The 21,064-nt window shown below is 35.2% G+C and overlaps 1 protein-coding gene across 3 annotated transcripts; it reads left to right on the forward strand.

Annotated features, from left to right (window-relative positions):
- The first annotated feature begins 7,892 nt into the window (after positions 1-7,892).
- Positions 7,893-18,876, forward strand: LOC112286136 (uncharacterized). 3 transcript variants are annotated; one of them, XM_090252292.1, is made up of 4 exons: positions 7,893-8,724; positions 10,554-10,722; positions 10,954-18,185; positions 18,284-18,876. In XM_090252292.1, the coding sequence occupies exon 3, from the start codon at positions 14,006-14,008 to the stop codon at positions 16,178-16,180; it is 2,175 nt and encodes a 724-aa protein (XP_090108418.1). In that variant the 5' UTR covers positions 7,893-8,724; positions 10,554-10,722; positions 10,954-14,005; the 3' UTR covers positions 16,181-18,185; positions 18,284-18,876. The 3 variants fall into 3 exon arrangements, with proteins under 3 accessions (XP_090108418.1, XP_090108416.1, XP_090108417.1); XM_090252291.1 differs by having other exon boundaries at positions 7,896-8,724; positions 10,554-12,255; positions 12,450-18,185; XM_090252290.1 differs by having other exon boundaries at positions 7,895-8,724; positions 10,554-18,185.
- Positions 18,877-21,064: the final 2,188 nt, after the last annotated feature.

The following is a 21,064-nucleotide window of genomic DNA, read 5'->3' on the forward strand; positions in this document are numbered from 1 at the left end:
CAATATTGGAGGTGACATCAATAATTTCTTCAATCTTTGCATTGCCTGAATATGCCTTTTTTCCCATTTAAATTGGTAACCCTTGTGTAACAGTTCATATAATGGATCCACTATGTGAGCAAAATGAGGGATCCAGATTCGATAAAATACACATGCACCCAAAAACCTGCGAACCTCTGTTAAAGAATCACAATCCTCTTTCATCCTTCCAATTGCATCAACTTTAGTCGGATCTGGTTTTCTTCTGTAGGATCTACATAAATGTCCAACAATTACAACCTCTCGTACTCCAAATATGGACTTCATACCCGATAATGTAAGATGAACTTCTCCAAGCCAAGTTAAAATCTTTTCACAATCTTGTATATGATCAACAACATATTTGCGACACCCCCTCGTATCTAAAGTTTCATCCTTGTCTCCTTCTCTGCACCCTTTTATAGGAACATCATCCAGAAAAGGCATAGTCTTTTTCGGAATAAAATCTCTCAATACCTTATTCATCCTATTCATCATATGCGCAACTGAGTTGGTCGCGCCTTGAGGAAGAGTGCACATTTTAACCAATCCAAGTGGTGTCCTCATCATTGTCATATCTCTACTTCCTTCGGCAAGTTGAAATTGATCATAACCTGAATACAAATCACCCATTGAATATATCGCCTTTCCAGCAAATGCCTCAGCAAATTCATCCACAATAGGTCCAATTCCTGCATTCCTGACAGTTACTGCATTCACCAGTTGCATATCTTGAATAAACCATAGTGACCCATTCTTCTTAGGTACCGTAAACCATCGACTAGAATACGGCGCAAATGAAGGTTCCAATATTTTCATCTTTATCTTTTCTTTTAATAGTTCCACCAATTTAGGTAAATGTGCCCTCGGTACTGGAATCGGTCTTAGATTCCAAGGTACATGCGGTACAGTGAAGATAACCATAGGTGTTATAATATTTGGATCCACACACCCAATTTCATGAGATTCGAAGGCAAACGATCTACCTTGTTTAGCCAACATCTTTTTGAAACAAGTAATTTCCTCCAGCAATAAAGAACCATCAGAACCAATCTTCAATTCTTCAAAAGTCTCTTCAGTAAACTGATGTCCAATACTCATTGGATCTCTTAAACTTGCTTCTTTTGATGCTTCTCCCATTTGTTCTTTAGAATCCTCTAATAATGGTCCGACAACAGGTTTTACCTTCTTATCTGCCGTTTTATATCTCCTCTCTACAGTGACTTCTGGTGCTTGAAAAGATTCAAGCATGGTATAAACCTCTCTCGAATGAATATCAACAATCTTATCATTATCCCCTAACCCAATAGATGTAATCAATTCCAATGAATCTTCCAGTCCATTTTCTTCATAAACACCCAAAATCCTCTCATCATCTTGCAATGCACCTATCTTGCATAATTGTCCTTCAATATTATATAATCTTTTTCTTTCTTTTCTTTTAAAATCATCAACTTTCTTATACATAATATTTCCATTCTCCAATATACCAATAAAACTCGCATCAAAGGCACCTTCATCTCGCGAGAGTACCTCCTCTTTTGTACCTCCATAATCTCGCTTTACAGTGGTACCTCCCCAAAATCCTTAAATCCTTCAACAATCTTTGGCAATGGTTTCTCCCTCAACCTATCTCGATTCCGTTCATGGTTAAGAGGTACTGTTAGAAATTGTACAGCTTTCCTCCCATCTTCGCTCCGTATCCTTGCATAAGCAGAACCATCGTCAAGTACTTTTGTTTCCATCCGTGTTGCCATGATATAAGGTTGTCCTAAAATCAACGGATAAGACGTTGTATCTTGAACGAAGAAATGTTGCTCCGTCGCAACATCCCCAATCCGAATTTTGACATCTGGACAAGCTCCATATAATTCGCCCCGTGTGTTATTAGTTGATCGAATTGTCCATCCATGTTCCATATCAATTGGCCATTTTTGCTTCTTATAAAGATCTTTAGACATGAGATTTATTTCAGAACCATGGTCGACCAAAGCAACTATTGGTTCATCTATATCTCTTACCTTCACCAATACCTCAGTAGTTGCCCTGGCTCAATGCTTTCGAGTATAATGGCTCAAAGTTTCTATTTCCTTGTCACTAGAATCTTGAAAACGTACTCGCTGATTATACCCATTCTTTTCATTTGTTGGTTGCTTGTAACCAATATCAACCTCTTCTTCATTTCTACATATTCTTGCATCAATAGCATGACTCATTCCAGTTTCGCCCATTAATTGCCTCTTTCGCTTAATGCTGTCAATGATAACATCATGAAACTCCTTCTTTGCAATTCCCAAGACTTCTTTCAATGTGAATTCCACCTTAGCGTTTAATATACGTTCTTCCAACACCCCTTTCAAATTTGTTGCCGCTTCAATGTCAGAAAGTAGCTTATAAGCAATTGATTTGCCCTTATCTTTTGTCTCCGTTGTTTTTTCTCCCAATGATGATGAGGTATCCTTTACAGGCAATTCTTGTGAAGCTGCCTCCCGAGCCTTGTCTCCTCGAGTTTGCCTCTTAAAAGAATTTCCTTCTCTAGTATCATCAAAATTTCCTCGTCTCTTTTCTTCCATCAAAGCTTCATGTTGGCTCTTAGCAATATATGCATGAACTAAAAGAGACTCAACAGGATCCTTCCAACCTATTCTACCTCGTATTGTAGCTGCAGTTCTCAATAACGCTTCTCGAGGTAATTTTCCTTCTTGCATTGTAGAAACGGCAGAAGCCCAAAACTCACTAGTTTCCGTACTTCCACCAATTTCATCATCTACTCTAGCACCATAACTTGCACTTTCTCATGCTACTGTTTCATGCTCTTTTAAGTAATCTTGAACCAATGCTCTCATTCCTCCCTTGCCAAAATTGGTTTGAAGAAGATCCTCTCTATTTTTCAATGCTATCTTCCCATCTTTCCAGCAAATAATTCCGTGCCGTATCATATTATTAAATTCATTGCAATCTTTTCTAGTGTGTGAAGCATCATCACACCAAATGCATCTTTGTACATATCCTTGTTTTGAAACATTCTTCGAATTGTTTATAGAAGTATTCTCTTCAAGTCTTGCTAATTTGATTTGAAGATCTCACATTCCTCGTATAATTTCTTCCGTATCCATATCTGCTTTCTTTGACAAGGATGTCGAAGGTTGAACTGTAGGCATTGTTGGTGGTGTTGTACGTACTGGAGCTTTGGGTGCTTGTACTGTTTTCAGAATATTGCTCCTATCCTTCCTTCTTTCTTTTTTTGTAAGTAACCCCATCGCATCTTCAACGTTCTTCCACTTCGTTGTCAATCCTTCATCTTCTTCTTTGTCTTCAAGAAGGGGTTCTAATTTCTCTTCCAATTCTCCATCAGCAGCTTGAAGAAATAGATCAACTTTGTTCGGCTCCAATGTCAATTTTTCTACCTTCGATAATTGAGAGTACTGCCTCTCAAATTCCCTTAGTAGCTCTGTTGCTTGCAAATTCTTATTGGACCGTTCAATCCATCCCAAAAACAGCTTCTTAGTAATGCGATCAGCATCTTCCAAGAAATATTCGTCTTTCAATGCATGTGAAAAATCCTCCCATGAATTCCCATAATGATCTGTAATCGATGTAATGTGGTCTCTTATCTTTGGTATCGTGGCAAGTCCAAATAGTGCAACCATTTTCTTCTCAGAAACCCGATTTAATTCCATTTCACGAACATAACATCTTAAATACCTTGAAATATTCCTCCCATCAAATTGATCAATTTTATTGACCACTGCTTGCAATGCTTTGGTTGCCAAAGCTTCCTTTCGATCATTGCTTTGTTGTTGCTGCATTGACAATGAGAAGGCTTGAAACAAACTAGCAATAGACGGATCCATGTGTATACCTTGTCCTTTAGAAGACTCCCCACCAGAAACTCCTCCCAAAAATCCTTCAAAATTTTTATTTTCGTTTTCCATTAAAATAAAGATAAAATCAATCGAAATCCAATACCTTCTACCTCAAGCTTTCACGTCGAATTCACCACTTTTGTCATATTACGTGCTTTCCTGCTCGAGAACGCACCGAGCGTCTGGCTGTAGAAGGTAGTATGGAGATTCGTCGATAGTCAAGCAGTCTATCAGTTTTGACTGCTGGAATATAAACGACTGCAACAATGTACCGTAAATCTATATGGATGCTCTTCGATTGCTTCTCGAAGTCCTTTTTGCCCCAGCCAGTAGGTCTCTAGACGTTACAGAGAACCCCAAACAACCCAAACTGTTAATCTTCAATAATGCTTTGTACTTACGATCTTGTATCCACTGACTGTCTTGTTAGATTAACCCAATAAATTTCATTCACTCCGCATACTCAATCCTATAGACGCCCTTTTAATCCTTCAATCACAGACGTAACTCGATTTCACAAAACAGTCAAGAATATTCAAACCCACTTCATTAAAAATCCCGATTCACCATTACAATACTGACTTCAGCAGCGATTGCCTCCGCCTTCCCAAAACTCTACGAAGAAGAAAAATCCAAATTCTCTGTCTTTCCTTCCCCGACCCGAAGCATGAAGTTCCTCTCTCTAATCCCCTTGATCTTCAAAAACCTCCAATGAAAACCAAACTAGTAACCTTGCAAAAGCTTGAAAACTAGCTCCCCCCGATTTCCAGAGAAAAAAAAAAAAAAAAAAAAAAAAAAAAACCCTCTTCAAAACTATATCCCCCCTAACCTTATCGTCTAAATTTCTTCAATCTTCCGTCTTAGATCCGGAATTGGCTCCCACCGTCAAGCTTTGATCCGAAATTGGCTCTCGTCATCAGAGCTTTCTCCTCTGTTTTTATCTTTAAGAAATCCATTTACCGAAAACAACGTTCCTTGAAACAGCACAGAGAACAGGACAGCCCGAAACAGAATCGAAACCCCATCATCGGGACCACATTGAGTCGCTCGACCAATTCAGGTCCCATATTGGGTAAGATGCCCGTAATAACCTGGATGTTCCCGTAATTGGGTCTGCATTGGGTTGCCCGACCAATTCAGGTCTCATATTGGATAAGAGGACCCGGATTGGATTCTCGAAATTGGGTTGACTTGCCAATTCAGGTCTCATATTGGATAAGAAGACCCGGATTGGATTCTCGAAATTGGATCCAATTGGCTCTTTGAACCCGTCGTGTGAATTGGTCCTTCTCTTCCTGCTGACTCCCGTTATTGGAATCGAATGGAGCATTTCAGTATGCCCCGGCTGACTATAACGGAGTGACTGAACCTGACCACTCAGTATTTGCACTGGAGTTGGTCAATGCTCCCAATATTCGAGGTAACTAAATATTAATAAAATTCTCTTTTTTTTTTATTTTCACTGTATACTCGTATTACAACACGACAGCGGATGAAACACCTGATGGCTTCAATGATGCACCTAGAATTACAAGAGTTCCTATTAATGAGGCTCAGAATGCACCTGCTCAGATTACAGTGCCATTGACTACAATACCTCAAGTAATAACAACAACAACTAAAAGAACTCGTGCACCAGATAAACAACCACGTAAGAAGAAAGCTATAAAATTAACTAATCCTGGTATTATTTTTCAAGAAATTGCCACTCATCTTGCAGGACTACCAATTCATGATGATATATCCATGTATAATGTACCTTCAATTCTTATGAAAAACAATCTTGGAATTGGAAGGAATAAGAACAAGTTGAGTAAAGAATTATCTATTCTGTATTGTACTACAGATGATATTTGGGACAGACCATCTATTACGGTAGATGAATCATTTGCATATATGATTATAGAAGCCCTTTCTTGCGAGGAAAATGATCCTGAACCTCAAACCATCGAAGAGGCGATGTGTCGCTCTGATTGGTCAAAATGAAAAACTGCTATTAAGGAAGAGTATGCCTCTTTGCATAAGAGGAAAGTCTTTGGTCTAATTATAGACATTCTTACATCTCGCCCTGTGGGATATAAAATGGTATTAATATGCAAGCAAGATGCTCAAGGCCAAATAACCCGCTATAAAGCTCGTCTTGTTGCTCATGGATTTACTCAACGATTTGGCATTGATTATGAATCCACATATTCTCTAGTCATGGATTCAATTACATTTCGATATATTATTGGAATGATAGTTTATGCCACCCTTGAGATGCATCTGATGGATGTAGTTATTGCATATCTATATAGTTCTCTTGATGCAAATATTTATATGAAAGTTCCACCTGACTTAGAAACAAGAACTCCAAATCAACCCGCTCCAGGAAAATATCGTGGTATTAAATTATGTAAGGCCTTGTATGGTTTAAAAAAATCCGGATAAATGTGGTATCAACGTCTTCGAGATTATTTAATTAAAAATAATTTTATAAGTGATCCACTAATCTCTTGTTTGTTTATCAAACGAGATAAAATTGGTTTTGTGATCATCGCTGTATATATTGATGATCTTAATCTAGTGGGCACTACATCTACATGTGTTATAGCTACAAACCTACTTATACATGAATTTGAGATGAAAATGCTAGGAAAAACAACTTTCTGCATTGGTCTTTAGATTATGCATCTTACAGATGGTAGCATTTTTCTCTACCAATTAACGTATATTAGACGAATTTTACAAAGATTTAATATGAATGATGCTTATCCATTGTCTACACCAATGGTTGGACGTGGTCGTGATGGTCATGATCCATACCGTCTATGCGACGAAGAGGAGGAAATATTGGTAGACCAATATCCATACCTTACAGCGGTTGGAGCACTTTTGTATTTAGCTACATCTACAAGACCAGATATTGCATTTGCAGTTAGTGTTCTTGCAAGACATAGTGCACGTCCAATACTACAACATTAGAATGGCATCAAACATTTATTACGTTATTTAAAAGGTACTGAAGACTTTGGATTATATTACACAAAATCTGCAGATCCAAAATTGGTTGGATATTATGATGCAGGATTTAAATCTGATATTGCAATAGCTAAATCTTAAATAGGATATGTATTTTTAAGACATGGAGCTGCAATATCATGGAAATCAGTGAAACAAACAATAACTGCAACTTCATCCAACCATGCAGAAATTATTGCCTTACATGAAGCATCTCGAGAATGTATTTGGTTGCGATCAATTGATAAATTCATTCAAACAACCTGTCGATTTTCATATGATGATTCTCCAACTATCTTGCATGAAGATAATAGTGATTGTATTGCTTAGATGCAAGTTGGTTTCATTAAAGGCGATAGGACAAAGCATATTGATCCAAAGTATTTTAGTTATACTCATGACTTGATTAATGATCAAGCACTTATAATTAAGAAAATTGAATCTACAAATAACCTTGCTGATCTCTTCACCAAAGTTCTCCTATTAAGCAATCATCGTCGACTTACTTATGGCATTGGTATGCGGCGACTTGCTTTTCTTGAATAAGAAAGTTAATAAGCTCTTTAAATAATTAAAGAAAATGATATTGTACTCTTTTTCCTTCATCTATGGTTTTGTCCTTAAATAAAATAAGGTTTTCCTAGATAAGGTTTTAATGAGGCAACAATTTTTGATCTTACAAGATCACAGAAAAGTATAGATCATAAATCTATATAAATTTTATATTATGTAGATATTATGATGAGCGAGGAGGAGTGTTGAGATCATTAAATGTAGCCGACGCTCTCCATAATATTTTACTGTAGCTACAATATTTAGAGTCTAGTGGAGAAGTACTGTTCATCCTCTTATCTTCTCTCTTCTTGTGTACAAGACACAACCAGATCAATAGATTTTTTGTGTGTGTGAAGCTCTCTCTCCTTAGAAACCCTCTTGTGTGTATGACTTACTACTACTCGTGTGTGTGTATGACTTACTACTACTCGTGTGTGTATGACTTACTACTACTAGTGTGTGTGTATGACTTACTACTACTCGTGTGTGTATGACTTACTACTACTCGTGTGTGTATGACTTACTACTACTTGTGTGTGTATGACTTACTATTACTCTTGTGTCTTTCTAAACATTCTCAACAGTTTCAAGGGTTATCTCTCACGATGGAGCTGTGAGCACATCTCCGAACATTCTTGACTGGCTCCCTCGCAAGCGTGGAAGCCACAGAGGTCGGGGAGGGGCCACGACTTTTGTAACGCAGGATTGCCTTGGACGAAGAATGGAATCTGAAGGTGCGGAAGCGACGTGAAGTTTGTTACTGGAGCAGTTGAGGACGGCACGCCAGACTGGAGCTCAGCACTCGTCTCCGACTTCTGCTTAGGCAAGAGTCCAACAATGGTTTTTTTACGCCTTCACGAGATTCGGCTGGATAGGGAGAAGAAGCTGTGGATGGACGGAGGGAGTCGTCCATGTGGCTCGGGCTGGTACTTCTAGTGCAGCTGTCAAGATCATCTAGGGTTTGCGTGGCCAACGACCAGGGCAATGATCAGGAGCAACAGGGATAGAGGAATGCTTGAATCTGATCGCTGAGGGTTAGTCGGGCACCTCCTCGCGTGAGTGTTTTTTTCTTGCGGTTTTGCTGGTGTTTCGGGTGCAAGACCCGGGATTTTGGTTTTGGTTCTGGTCTCTCGTGTTTGGTGTTTTGTCGTGTCGGGGAGCGGGAAGATGGCAGATCGTGGTGAGAAGCCAGAGGAAACTGTGGATGGTCGGGGCTGTTTAGGTGGAATGTGACGTTGTTGCGTCGATTAGGAGGAGGACGGAGATTTTTGACATCGGCTGTGAGGTAGGGGAGCTACTTGACTTTTTTGGTGGCGGATGTGATGACATGCTGCAGAACGAGTGCTTCAACGTTTTTTTGTTTCCTTTGTTTGATGCTGTCGGGGCGGATAACAGATGTGCTGTATCTGGCGTGTTGTGTAGAAGTGGCGATCTAAGAAACTAAAAAAGAGTGAGTGAGTGAGAGAAAGAGGAACGGAATATTGTATGTGAGATCGTATGAGGGATATCACTGCTCCAGCAGCTCGGTTGAGCAGATTTTTTTTTTACCGTTCTGTCTCAGGAAGTAGGAAGGGATCAGAGATTTAGAACTCGAGGTTGCGGGATTGGTGTGTTGGAATAGGGTCCCTGTTGAGTTGGAGGTAGAGTTCACGGAGTGTTCTCAGCAGCGCCCAGGTCTCCTGGGGATAATCAGAAGATTCAAGAGAAGATCACCAGGGACCCTCAATTTATTTTTGGTTGGTGTTTCCGTGGACAACATTAGAGCTCTTGTCTGTTAGTGACATCAAGGGAAGGAAGAATCGAATCGAAATTGAAGGCTCTGTGAAAAAAGGAAAATGTGTTGTCGAGTTTCTGGTTTATCAACCACTTCTCCGTTGAGTTCGACCGTGCAAGTTTTGCAGGCTTTGGTTCAGCGTGTGTATAGTAAAGGCAGCTGTTTATCCTATTCTTTCTGTCAAGTCATTTGAATTCGCGTCTGCATGAATTTTGTCGAAATGTCTTGATTTCCCCGGTTGCGTGGCCGCATTTTACGCATCGATGTGGCAACCAAATGTAGTCATTAATGCAGATTTTGCTGATATTTTAAATCGTGAAAAAAGCTCGCTTACATTTTGGCGTATGGTTAGGATGAAGGAACGAATTGTGCAAGGCTTAGAGGCTAGCGGCCCACTAGTTATACTGCTTACTCTCTTTCCTAGAAGCACCATAAATGGGGTATTCTTTTGGAGCTCATTGAAGTGTGATATTACATGTAAAACGTTAATCTTGTGAGGATATTGGTAGTGTGCCTCCATCTTCACAAGCAATTCATCCGTTTTCTGACGTCTGAAGTGTGATCTTTTCTTTTCATTTCTTCTTTTTGTGCTTGAGGTATATTGAGGTATCTGTTTGTCCAAGTGCTGATACACTCAAAATGTTGAGCATGAAATGAGAGTTTCTCCTAATTCTGGGAGGCTTCGAGTGGCCCCACCCCAAAAAATTCCAAATCTCCTCAGCCTACAAAGCTGTGATCTCAGTTTATAATTTTGTCCCCATCTGTCTTCATCTTAGTACTTATTGCCCTTACAAATCATGAACTGCTTACCAGAAACTTTGCTCGTTAGATTAGAAATTCAAACACTGGCGTTAAGTGGAGTATCTGTCATGTGTAAATTTTGAGTTGCTATGAGTTTTGTCGCTTCTGATGATTTGATTGATGGTTTTAGGTTTTTTGATCCTATCTCGAATAGGAAGTAAAGTCCAGTAAACTCACAATCACAGCCTGTTGCAATTACCTCCATGTCCGAGAACTTGGTTGTGCTTCTCCATGTTTGAGTAGTAAAAACCTCTACAGTGGTACTCTTTTTCTGACTGTTTTGTGAGCAATGAAGAATCTCTTTGGGGAGACTTTGAACCCCATTATGCAAATGTGGGTGGTGGTGGGGTCGCCTGTGATCTCTCGACATTGTGATCTCTCGACATTGTGGTCGTCAGTAGAAGTCATTTAATGTTTTTGGATAATGATTTAAGATGAGTAATATTGGTATAAAAGTTGTCGGTACAAGTGAGGTTATAAAAAATATTTTTGAAATAACAAACAAATCTGATACAAATCTAACATGTAATTTTTTATAGGTGGTGGTGAGAAGGTGAAATTGGAAGCTATTTTTATAATCCATTATGGAGTATCTTTTGGAATTATTCAAGCGATATGTATTCATGGTGTGGAGCTATTTATATAGTTTTGTCATATCAAGATCTTCAAGCACTAAGGAACAACATGACAAAATATCAAATATGCAAGGTATTTGTGGAGATATTTGGGAAGGATCTGAATTCTATATTGGAGCATTTGAGGTTTTATTTAAGAAAAGCAACTTGTTGAATAGAAACCAATGTATTAATTTGTACAAGAAAATTGAACATGTTACAAAGATTTTTGACCAGCTAATGACTTGCACCAATGATGGATTACAGTTTGGACCTTTATTAAGTGAGTTATTTTTTATACTAAATAAATCTTATTGTCTTGTAGAAAATTGTGGAAACAAAAATTGGGGTAAAGAAGCTATCTTCCAATTGAATAACTAGGAGACTTTTAGAAAACTACTTTTGGAATTAAAATGTTGTTGTGATATAGCAATTGATGAGGTTTTGAAGCATTATCCCAAAAAAGTTGAAAAGAATACCTTTGCAACTTTTAATTTTACATCACATGATGAAGTGGAAGAGGATGTTGAATTTCTACAAAAGAAGTTGATCTATGTAAATGAAGAAGAATTTGAATACTTTGAAATAGCAAAGCATCTACTACAAAGGTTGGAAGACTTGTATTGCATAGGTGGAAAGTTGAGTGATTTAAAACTATTGTCAGATATGAAGAGTCTTGAAATCATAAAATGCATAAGTAAAGGAAGTTATGGTAAAGTTTATAAGTCAAAGTGGTTGGGACTTTTATGTGCAACTAAAAAGATGGATGTTGGATTTGATAAGATATTCATTAAAGAAATGAGCATTCTAGCAAGTTTGAGCCATCCTAACTTGATAACATATTATTTTGCAATGAAAGGAAATGCCAATGGAAGTATAGAATCTTTTGTAAGAGAAGATAAAAAAGAGTATTTATATATTGGAATGGAATTGTTGCAAAAAAATTTGAGCAATATGTTGAAAGAAGAAAATGATGTATCATATACTTTTCTTATTGATGTTATGCATCAAATTGCAAAAGGGATGTGTTACTTACATGACATGCATATTGCACATCGAGGTTTAAAGCCTGAGAATATTTTGGTTAATATGGTAGAATCAAAGATTATGAATAAGATTGATCGACATGCTATTGTGAAAGTGATTGACTTTGGAGTATCCAAGATTGAAGTTGGAAGAAATCCAAAAGCTATAGAGAATAATTACATTTATGGTAGTCTTGGATATATGGCTCCAGAGGCATTAAAAAATAAATTTCAAACAATGATAATGTGTCCTTTTGAAGCTGATGTTTATTCATTTGCAATGATATGTTCTAAGATTCTCTCAAAAGAAGATCCATTTAATGATGTTCATGACATAAAAAGAATATTAGAAAGAATTGAAAAAGGTGAAAGACCAAAGTTACCTTCAAATTGTGATGACTTAAATGAGCTAATCCAAGAATGTTGGAGGTTGAATCCTTTGCATCGGCCAAATTTTGCAAATATTTGTGAAAGATTGGAGTTACTACAAAAAAAATTATTTGATTGGAATTGGTGTAGAAAATGCTCCATATTTTAGAGCATCAAAAAATATTTGTTATCAAAATTTAGAATTGCAGCAAATACATAAAGAAGTGCCATTGGTAAGACTTATATTATAAATCATAGAGAGAATATATTGAATTAATTGTATTATAAACTTATATACACTCTTCTATGCCATAATGATGTATAGATGCCTTACTATGAGCTCAAGTTAGTAAGACTAGGTTTCAAATGTAGTATATATAATATTTTAATTTTGTTTTTAATTTATGGGTGAATTTTCTAATTGTAGGTTGATTTATGTAAAGAAGAAATATTTAGTAGAACACAATATTTATCACAAATAAGACAAGAATGTGAAAATAAAGTGAAGATATTGTATCTTGTTGGAGTGGGTGGAATAGGCAAGACCACAATAGCAAAGGCTATATTAACTAGTATAAAAGACATATACAATGCCTCATGCTTTATTGAGTGTATTGAAAGTGGTAGCGATAGTTATACAACTTCTTGCAATATTTTAGGACAACTTAAAGTGAAATCAAAACCAAAGGATATAAAAGAAGCTCAAGCAATGTTGAAATCATTCTTCATGGAGAACAAAACCATCTTGGTCTTTGACAATGTGAAGAATCAAAGTCAAATTGAAGATGTTGTGCCTATCGATGTCATATTTGCTAGCAATGGTAGCACATTGATTACAACAACTCGAGATTTAGAAGTAACAAAGAATGGAGGTGAAGAAGTTTGTAAAATAAATATTGAAGAACTTGATGAAGAAACAAGCATGAAGTTATTTGTCACTCATTCTTGTGGCTAAGAAAATCTACCTAATGAACTTGTTGAGGTTGGCAAAAAAATTGTAAGAGCTTGCAATGGCCTACCATTGAGTCTAAAAGTTATGTGAGCATTTTTGAGAGAGAACAAGAGATTAAGGTATTGGGAGTGAGCTTTACAAAAGTTAAAAAGGGAAGAGAGTTGTATGGAGATGAAAAGAATAGTAACTACAAAATTTGGAACATATTGAGAGTAAACTTTGACAATTTGAAAGTTGAAGAGAAGAATATGTTTTTGGACATATGTTGTTTCTTTTGTAGTGATGCATGTCCACGAGGCATGTCAAAAGAAAGAGCATTGCGAGTATGGACCAAAAGTGAAAAAAACATATTTGAATAAGATGTCAAATTTATATTGGATACATTAATTTATCAATCATTGGTCAAAATAGACAAAGATGGAATTATAAGAGTACATGATCAATTATGAGATATGGGTAGACACATTGTAGAACAAGAAATGGAGTATAAATATACAAGAATGTGGAACTTGAATGTAAATCCATTTCATGGATTATCAAACAAGATAAATTTACTTCACTAATATGTAAATGGGATGTGGAAAATTAATAATGATAAAAAAAAATTAGCATTTAAAGATATTTTTTTTATTTTGTTATATATATAATGTAATGTTTATTTTATTTTTTAGATGGATATTGACGTAAAGTTATTATGTAAGATAATTAATCTTATATTGTATTTAGATTTGCATGTTTATTAAAAATATTATTCATGTAAAAATTCTAATTTTATTATATTGGTTTACAATTGGAGGGAATTTTTTGCAACAACATATACAACAATACTATTAGTGAAATAAGGAATATTTTTTTTTCATCACTTCAAGTTTTAAGTTGTAATGTTGGTATTTTTGCTCCTAAAATTGTCATAAGAATACTAAGTATATTTTTTATGATGGTAAAACATTCTCTTAGATTAAAATACTTTCTATTAGATATGTTAGAGGGATACGACTTAAAAAGAAGAACTAGCAAAGAAAGCATTGCAAATGCTACATGACAAAGATGTTTGGAAAAAGTTTGAGAGTTTAAATGTCTTGCAATTGAAAAATTGTTCTTTTATAGAGAAATTTCCAAATTCATTCTTTAGAATTGTTACATTATTGAAACTTGACTTAGAAGGATGCTTTAATTTAATCATGCTACCAAATAAAATAGAGTATATGACTTCTTTGAAGATACTTAATTTAAAAGAATGTAGTAGATTAAGATTATTACCAACATCAATTAAAAATCTTCTTGCCTTGAGAAAACTTAATATAAGAGGGTGCTCAAGCTTAACATCATTGCCAAATGAATTGGGGAACCTCACATCTTTGACTATCTTGGATATAAGTGGATGCTCAAAGTTGACATCATTACCAAATGAATTGTACAATCTCTCATCTTTGACTATCTTAAATATAAGAAATTGCTCAAGTTTGATATCATTGCCAAAAGAATTGGGCAATCTCACATCTTTAACTACCTTGGATATAAGTAGGTGCTCAAACTTGACATCATTGCCAAATGAATTGTGCAATCTCATATCTTTGACTATCTTAAATATAAGTTGGTGCTCAAGATTGACATTATTGCCAAATGAATTGGACAACCTTATATCCTTGACTATCTTGATTATAGGAGGGTACTCAAGCATGACATCATTGCCTAATGAATTGGATGACCTCAAATCTTTGACTACCTTGTATATGTGGTGGTGTTCAAGCTTAACATCATTGCCAAATAAATTGAGAAACCTCACATCTTTGACTACCTTTGATATAAGCGGGTGCTCAAAGTTGATATCATTGTCAAATGAATTGGGCAACTTCATATCTTTGACTACCTTGAATATTAATAAGTGCTCAAGCTTGGTATTATTGCCAAATGAATTGGGCAACCTCTCATCTTTGACTACCTTGGATATATGTGAGTACTCAAGCTTGACATCATTGCCAAAAGAATTAGGCAACTTCACAACTTTGACTACCTTGGATATATGTGAGTGCTCAAGCTTGATATCATTGCCAAAAGAATTAGGCAATTTCATATCTTTGACTACCTTTGATATAAGTGGATGCTTAAACTTGATATCACTGCCAAATGAATTGAGCAACCTCACATCTTTAACTACCTTTGATATAAGTGTGTTCTCAAACTTGACATCAATTCCAAATGAATTGGGCAACCTTACATCTTTGATTACCTTCGATATAAGTGGATGCTCAAACTTGACATCATTGCCAAATGAATTGGGTAACCTCACATCTTTGACTACCTTGAATATGGGAAACTGCTCAAAATTGACATCATTGCCAAATGAATTAGGTGATCTCACATCTTTGACTACCTTGAATATAAGTAAATGTTCAAGCTTGGTATCATTGCCAAAAGAATTTGGCAATCTCACATCTTTGACTACTTTAGATATATGTGAGTGCTCAAGCTTGACATCATTGCCAAAAGAATTAGAAAATCTCATATCTTTGACTACTTTTGATATAAGTGGATGCTTAAACTTGACATCATTGCCAAATGAATTGAGCAACCTCACATCTTTAACTACCTTTGATATAAGTGTGTGCTCAAACTTGACATCAATTCCAAATGAATTGGGCAACCTTACATCTTTGATTACCTTCGATATAAGTGGATGCTCAAACTTGACATCATTGTCAAATGAATTGGGCAACCTCACATCTTTGACTACCTTGAATATGGGAAACTGCTCGAAATTGACATCATTGCCAAATGAATTGAGTGACCTCTCATCTTTGACTACCTTGAATTTAAGTAAATGCTCAAGCTTGGTATCATTGCCAAAAAAATTGGACAACCTCACATCTTTGACTATCTTGGATATATGTGAGAGCTCAAGTTTGACATCATTGTCAAAAGAATTGGGCAACCTCACATCTTTGACTATCTTAAATATGGAAAATCGCTTAAGATTGATATCATTGTCAAATGAAATAGGCAACCTTATATCTTTAACTACCTTGGATATATGTGAATGCTCAAGCTTGACATTATTGCCAAAAGAATTAGGCAATCTCACATCTTTGACTACCTTGAATATAAGTGGATGCTCAAGCTTGATATCATTGCCAAATGAATTAGGTAATCTCAAATCTTTGACTACCTTAAATAAAAGTAAGTGCTCAAGCTTGGTATCATTGTGAAATGAATTGGAAACCTCACATCTTTGACTACGTTAAATATAAAATTTACCTAAGAATATTATCATTGCCAAATGAATTAGACAATCTTATATCTTTGACTACCTTAAATATGAAAAATTACTCAAGATTGACATCATTGCCAAATGAAATGAGAAACCTCTCATCTTTGACTATTGTTGATATAAGTGGTTGCTCAAACTTGACATCATTGTCAAATTAATTGAGAATCCTCATATCTTTGACTACCTTTGATATAAATGGGTGCTCAAACTTGACACTTTTGCCAAATGAATTGGGCAACCTTAAGTCTTTTACTACTTTTGATATAAGTAGGTGCTCAAACTTGACATCATTATTAAATGAATTGGGTAACCTTACATTTTTGACTACCTTAAATATGAGAAGCTACTCAAGATTGACATCATTACCAAATGAATTGGGCAACCTTACATCTTTGACTACTTTCAATATAAGTAGGTACTCAAACTTGATATCATTGTCAAATGAATTAGATGACCTCACATCTTTGACTACCTTAAATATGAAAAACTGCTCAAGATTGACATCATTGCCAAATAAATTATGTGACTTCATATCTTTGACTACCTTGCATATGTGGTGGTGCTCAAGCTTAACATCATTGTTAATTGAATTGAACATCTTTACATCTTTGACTACCTTTTATATAAATAATTATTTAAGATTAACATTAATGCCAAGTAAATTTTATAACTTCACATCTTTGACTACCTTGAATATAGATGGGTACTCAAGCTTGACATCATTGCCAAATGAATTAGGCAATCTCACATCTTTGACTATCTTAAGTATGAGAAGTTGCTCAAGATTGACATCATTGCCAAATAAATTAGGCAAATTCACATATTTAACTACCTTTGATATAAGTGGGTGTTCAAGCTTGATATTATTACAAAATAAAGTTGAGAACTCTGCATTTTCAACTCCCTTTATTAGAAGTGAGTGCAAAAGCCTAATGTCATTGCCAAAAGATTTGGACATCATTAATTCTTTAACTACCTTAAAAAGAAGGTTCTTAAGTTTGACATCAATGCTAAATGAATTTTACAACCATTCATCTTTAATTATTCTTCATATAAATGAATGCAAAAATTTGATATTATTACCAAATGAATTGGCTAACCTCATCTCTCCAACTATCTTAAGAATAAGTGAGTAGTCAAACTTGATATCATTGCCTATTAAATTAGTCTAGCTTATAGCTTTAATAACTTTACAAATAAGTAAGTGCAAAAGCATAATATCTTTGTCAAATGAATCAGGTAACTTCATAGCTTTGACTACCTTAAGTATTTTGAGGTGCGAAAGCTTGACATCGTAGCCAATCGAATTGGGCAACTTTACAGCTCTTCCACCTGAAGAATCTCTACTACCTGAAGCAACCGTGACCACCTTCCACCCAACAAATCGTGCGTAGGAAGCCTCCAGCCGCATCGCCTGTACCAACACGATATCAATAGCAGGATGGAGATCTAGGTCCGGCAACCAGGTCGACGCTATTAACTAATGACGCCAGTTTACCCGCTTATCTGCTTAGCTACGCTATGAACAGAGTAAGAGTGAACAAAATCAGATAGTACTCCCATGAACAAGGAACCTTGATAAAGCACGAGCACATGAATAAACGTAAGCACATGGAAACAGGTGACTACTACAAGACACACTTTACTTAGTAAACAAAGATTAATTTATACAGATGATAGCCCCCTGTATCTGCCTGAGACCCGGTTGGTCTTGATACCCTCGAGGAACTAATGGCTTACGGGTTTTACTTAGTCTAGGTCTCGGGGTGTATCGTTCAACACTCCCCCTCACCCCAGAGACCCTTAGTCTATATTCTAGATTCAACTTTGCGAGATTTCCTAAAATTTCTCAAGGGTATTGATATTGCACTGTGATTCTATTTATGGCGGACTTGTGTTTGTGTCTGATGATGCAGAATGTGGAATACACCCCTGATTCTCCGGTACGCACTTTCTTCTTATTTATTTTCTCGATTTACTCTGTCTTCCTTCTGATTGATCTCGAGGATTGAGGTTTTCTGTTTTGTTTTGTGATTTTCAGTGTCGGGCTTTCTGTATGGTTGTGTGGGCACTATTAAAGTTCCTCGCAACCATATGTGACTGGTTGTCGACTCAATTAGAAAGAAGAATCCTTGCTTTTCGGCAAAATCCTTCCAGTTTGAGAGGTGAACAACGTCGCCCACGACACTTCCTCTGTTCCTGTTGATGATACTGCATGTTCGATTCTTCCGAAGAGTTCCTTATGCAAGATTTCCAGCTCCAGCGGATTACCTGTCACGTCTACTTTGCATGATCGTGATAAATGCTGTGCGATCCGTATTGACCGGCGTCTAGGAGTGTATGCTTCATGTGCTGAATGTGAGGCGAAAGTTAAAAGGTTTCAAGGGGCACAATATAGGTCCTTTCGGAGCAGAATTAAGGCTGAAGAGTATATATCAAGCTAGTTGTTTTTATTTTTTAGTTTTATTTAACACCGTATAGTACTAAGTGAGCTAAATAATAATAATAATAATAATAAGATTGAATTTTTCCCGAAATTTATCAAATAAGGACCTCCCTAGGGGTTTTGTAAAAATATCCGCCACTTGTTCTAAAGTGGGTACATATTGAAGCATAATTTCACCTGACTATATTTTTTCTTTGGTGAAATGATAGTGTGCCACAATGTGTCATGTTCTAGGATTCATCCCTGGATTCATGGCTATGTGTATACTGCCAGCATTGTCACAAAGGATGGTTGTGGGATGTTGTATTTCTAATTTTAGATCTTGAAGCAGTATCGTTAGTAAAGTAGCCTCTCTAGAGGCATCTACTAGCGGTCTGTATTTTTCTTTTAAGGAAGAAAGAGCAACAATTAGCTATTTCCTGATTGACCAAAAAATAAATGTTGTATCAATACTAAAAATAAAACTTGCATGTTTCATGTCTTTGATCCAATCAAAATCTACATAGTCAAAGAGATTTGATGTATTATTGGATTGATATAGTATACTATAGTCTTGTATATGTTTAATGAATTGTAAAATTCTTTTGGCTACAAGAAAATACGACTGTTGAGGCCTAGCCATAAATCAATTAATAACCCTAGTAGAAAACTAAATATTGAGGCGAATATGAGTCAAGTGAAGGCATTTCTCAACTATGCTCCTATATAGTGTTGGATCTACTTCATCTTCTTCCATATTTGCTTTAAGTTTTAATATTTTGTCTATAGGAGTGGTTGTATATATATAATTTTTCATACTAAATGTGGTTAAAATATTTTGAGCATATGCTTTTTGAGTCATAAAAATGCCTTTTCTAACTTGCATGCATTTTGTCTTTAGATAGAAAGTAACTTCACTTTCAAAGATATTTGACATCTCAAATTTTTTATATAGAGAAACTTTGAATTTTTTTATAATTTTGAAGCAACTTTTTATCATTAGAAGATCATCAACATATAGTGTAATAAAAATTATATGATCATTTATTTTTCTAACATATAGATTGTGATTACCATTATTTTATTGAAAATCAATTTCTTTTAAATAAAAATCGATTTTCTCATATCAAGCTCTAAATGCTTGTCTGAGTCTATATAAAGCTTTTTATAATATGCATATCATTTTTTATTTTTTTTTTAATATGGTGAATCCTTGAGTTTAGATAATGTACATCTCTTATTTTAAATCTCCATATAAAAATGCGGTTTGAATATCCATATGATATAATTTCTAATTTTTTAAGCTATTATAGATATTATGGCTTTGATTGTAGTCTATTTGACTACATGTATAAAAGTCTCTATATAATCAATTCTTGTCTTTTTTTCAAAAATTTGTGCAATAAGTCTAGCTTAATATTTTTTATAGAGAACCATTTGTATTTAATTTTTTCTTATAGACCCATTTGATAGAAATCATTGATTTTCTAAAAGAAAGATCTATTAGAAGCCATGTATTATTTTTGTAGATAGAATCTATTTTGTCCATCATATCTTATTTCTATTTTGGATGTTGAGCTACTTCATGATAGTTTGTTGATTCCAAATGTAATACTTCCATAAGACTTACAAAATATTTATTCATCTAAGTTGAAACCTTAGTTTTTCTTCCAACTCTTGTTTTGGTTGGTGTCAAGGATAAAAATTCAAAGAAGATATATAAACAAGTGAGAAATAAATCAAAAACAAATGACCAAATAAAAATAAGAAAGTAAATATATTTAATAAGAAATCCGAATGGCTATTGCCAAAGACTAAGAAGTTAGAGACTCTTGAAATTAGATTGGAAGCTAAAAAATAATTAATAAGAGTAAAGAAGGCTTCATTCTTGCTTCTATATGTACTATTTAATTTGTGAGACACATGTCTTAACTTGCAAGAAAAGTTTCTTATATATATGCCACATTATTAGCTTGTACCACAAGCCATTAAAATATGTAATATGTGACTAATAAGTTATTAGGCTAGAAACTTGACCAACAAGTATAAACATGTATAAAAGTGAAATTGCATCTATGAAGCTTTTAAGAAGCTTTTCTAAAAGATATTATCAAATTAACCTACTTTTACCTACTTCTATCTATTCATATTATCTAGATAATTATAAGTACATCTATGACATTATCTCCACTTCTAGAGACAAGTTCCACAATAAGGCCTTTGTAACTTCTTTCAAACAAAATATTTGTAATACCATGAAGAATCATTCTTACCTCCAATAAAATCACCAAACATTGGAAGTCTCTTCCAAGGTCATAATACCAAATACATTATATTTTGACATTTATTCAAGGAAGAACTTGTTGTTCTTGAAGATCTTCATTTTGATTATGTCAT

This window comes from Physcomitrium patens, chromosome 8, assembly GCF_059467195.1.
Source record: "Physcomitrium patens ecotype Gransden chromosome 8, ASM5946719v1, whole genome shotgun sequence".
Lineage (NCBI taxonomy): Eukaryota > Viridiplantae > Streptophyta > Bryopsida > Funariales > Funariaceae > Physcomitrium > Physcomitrium patens.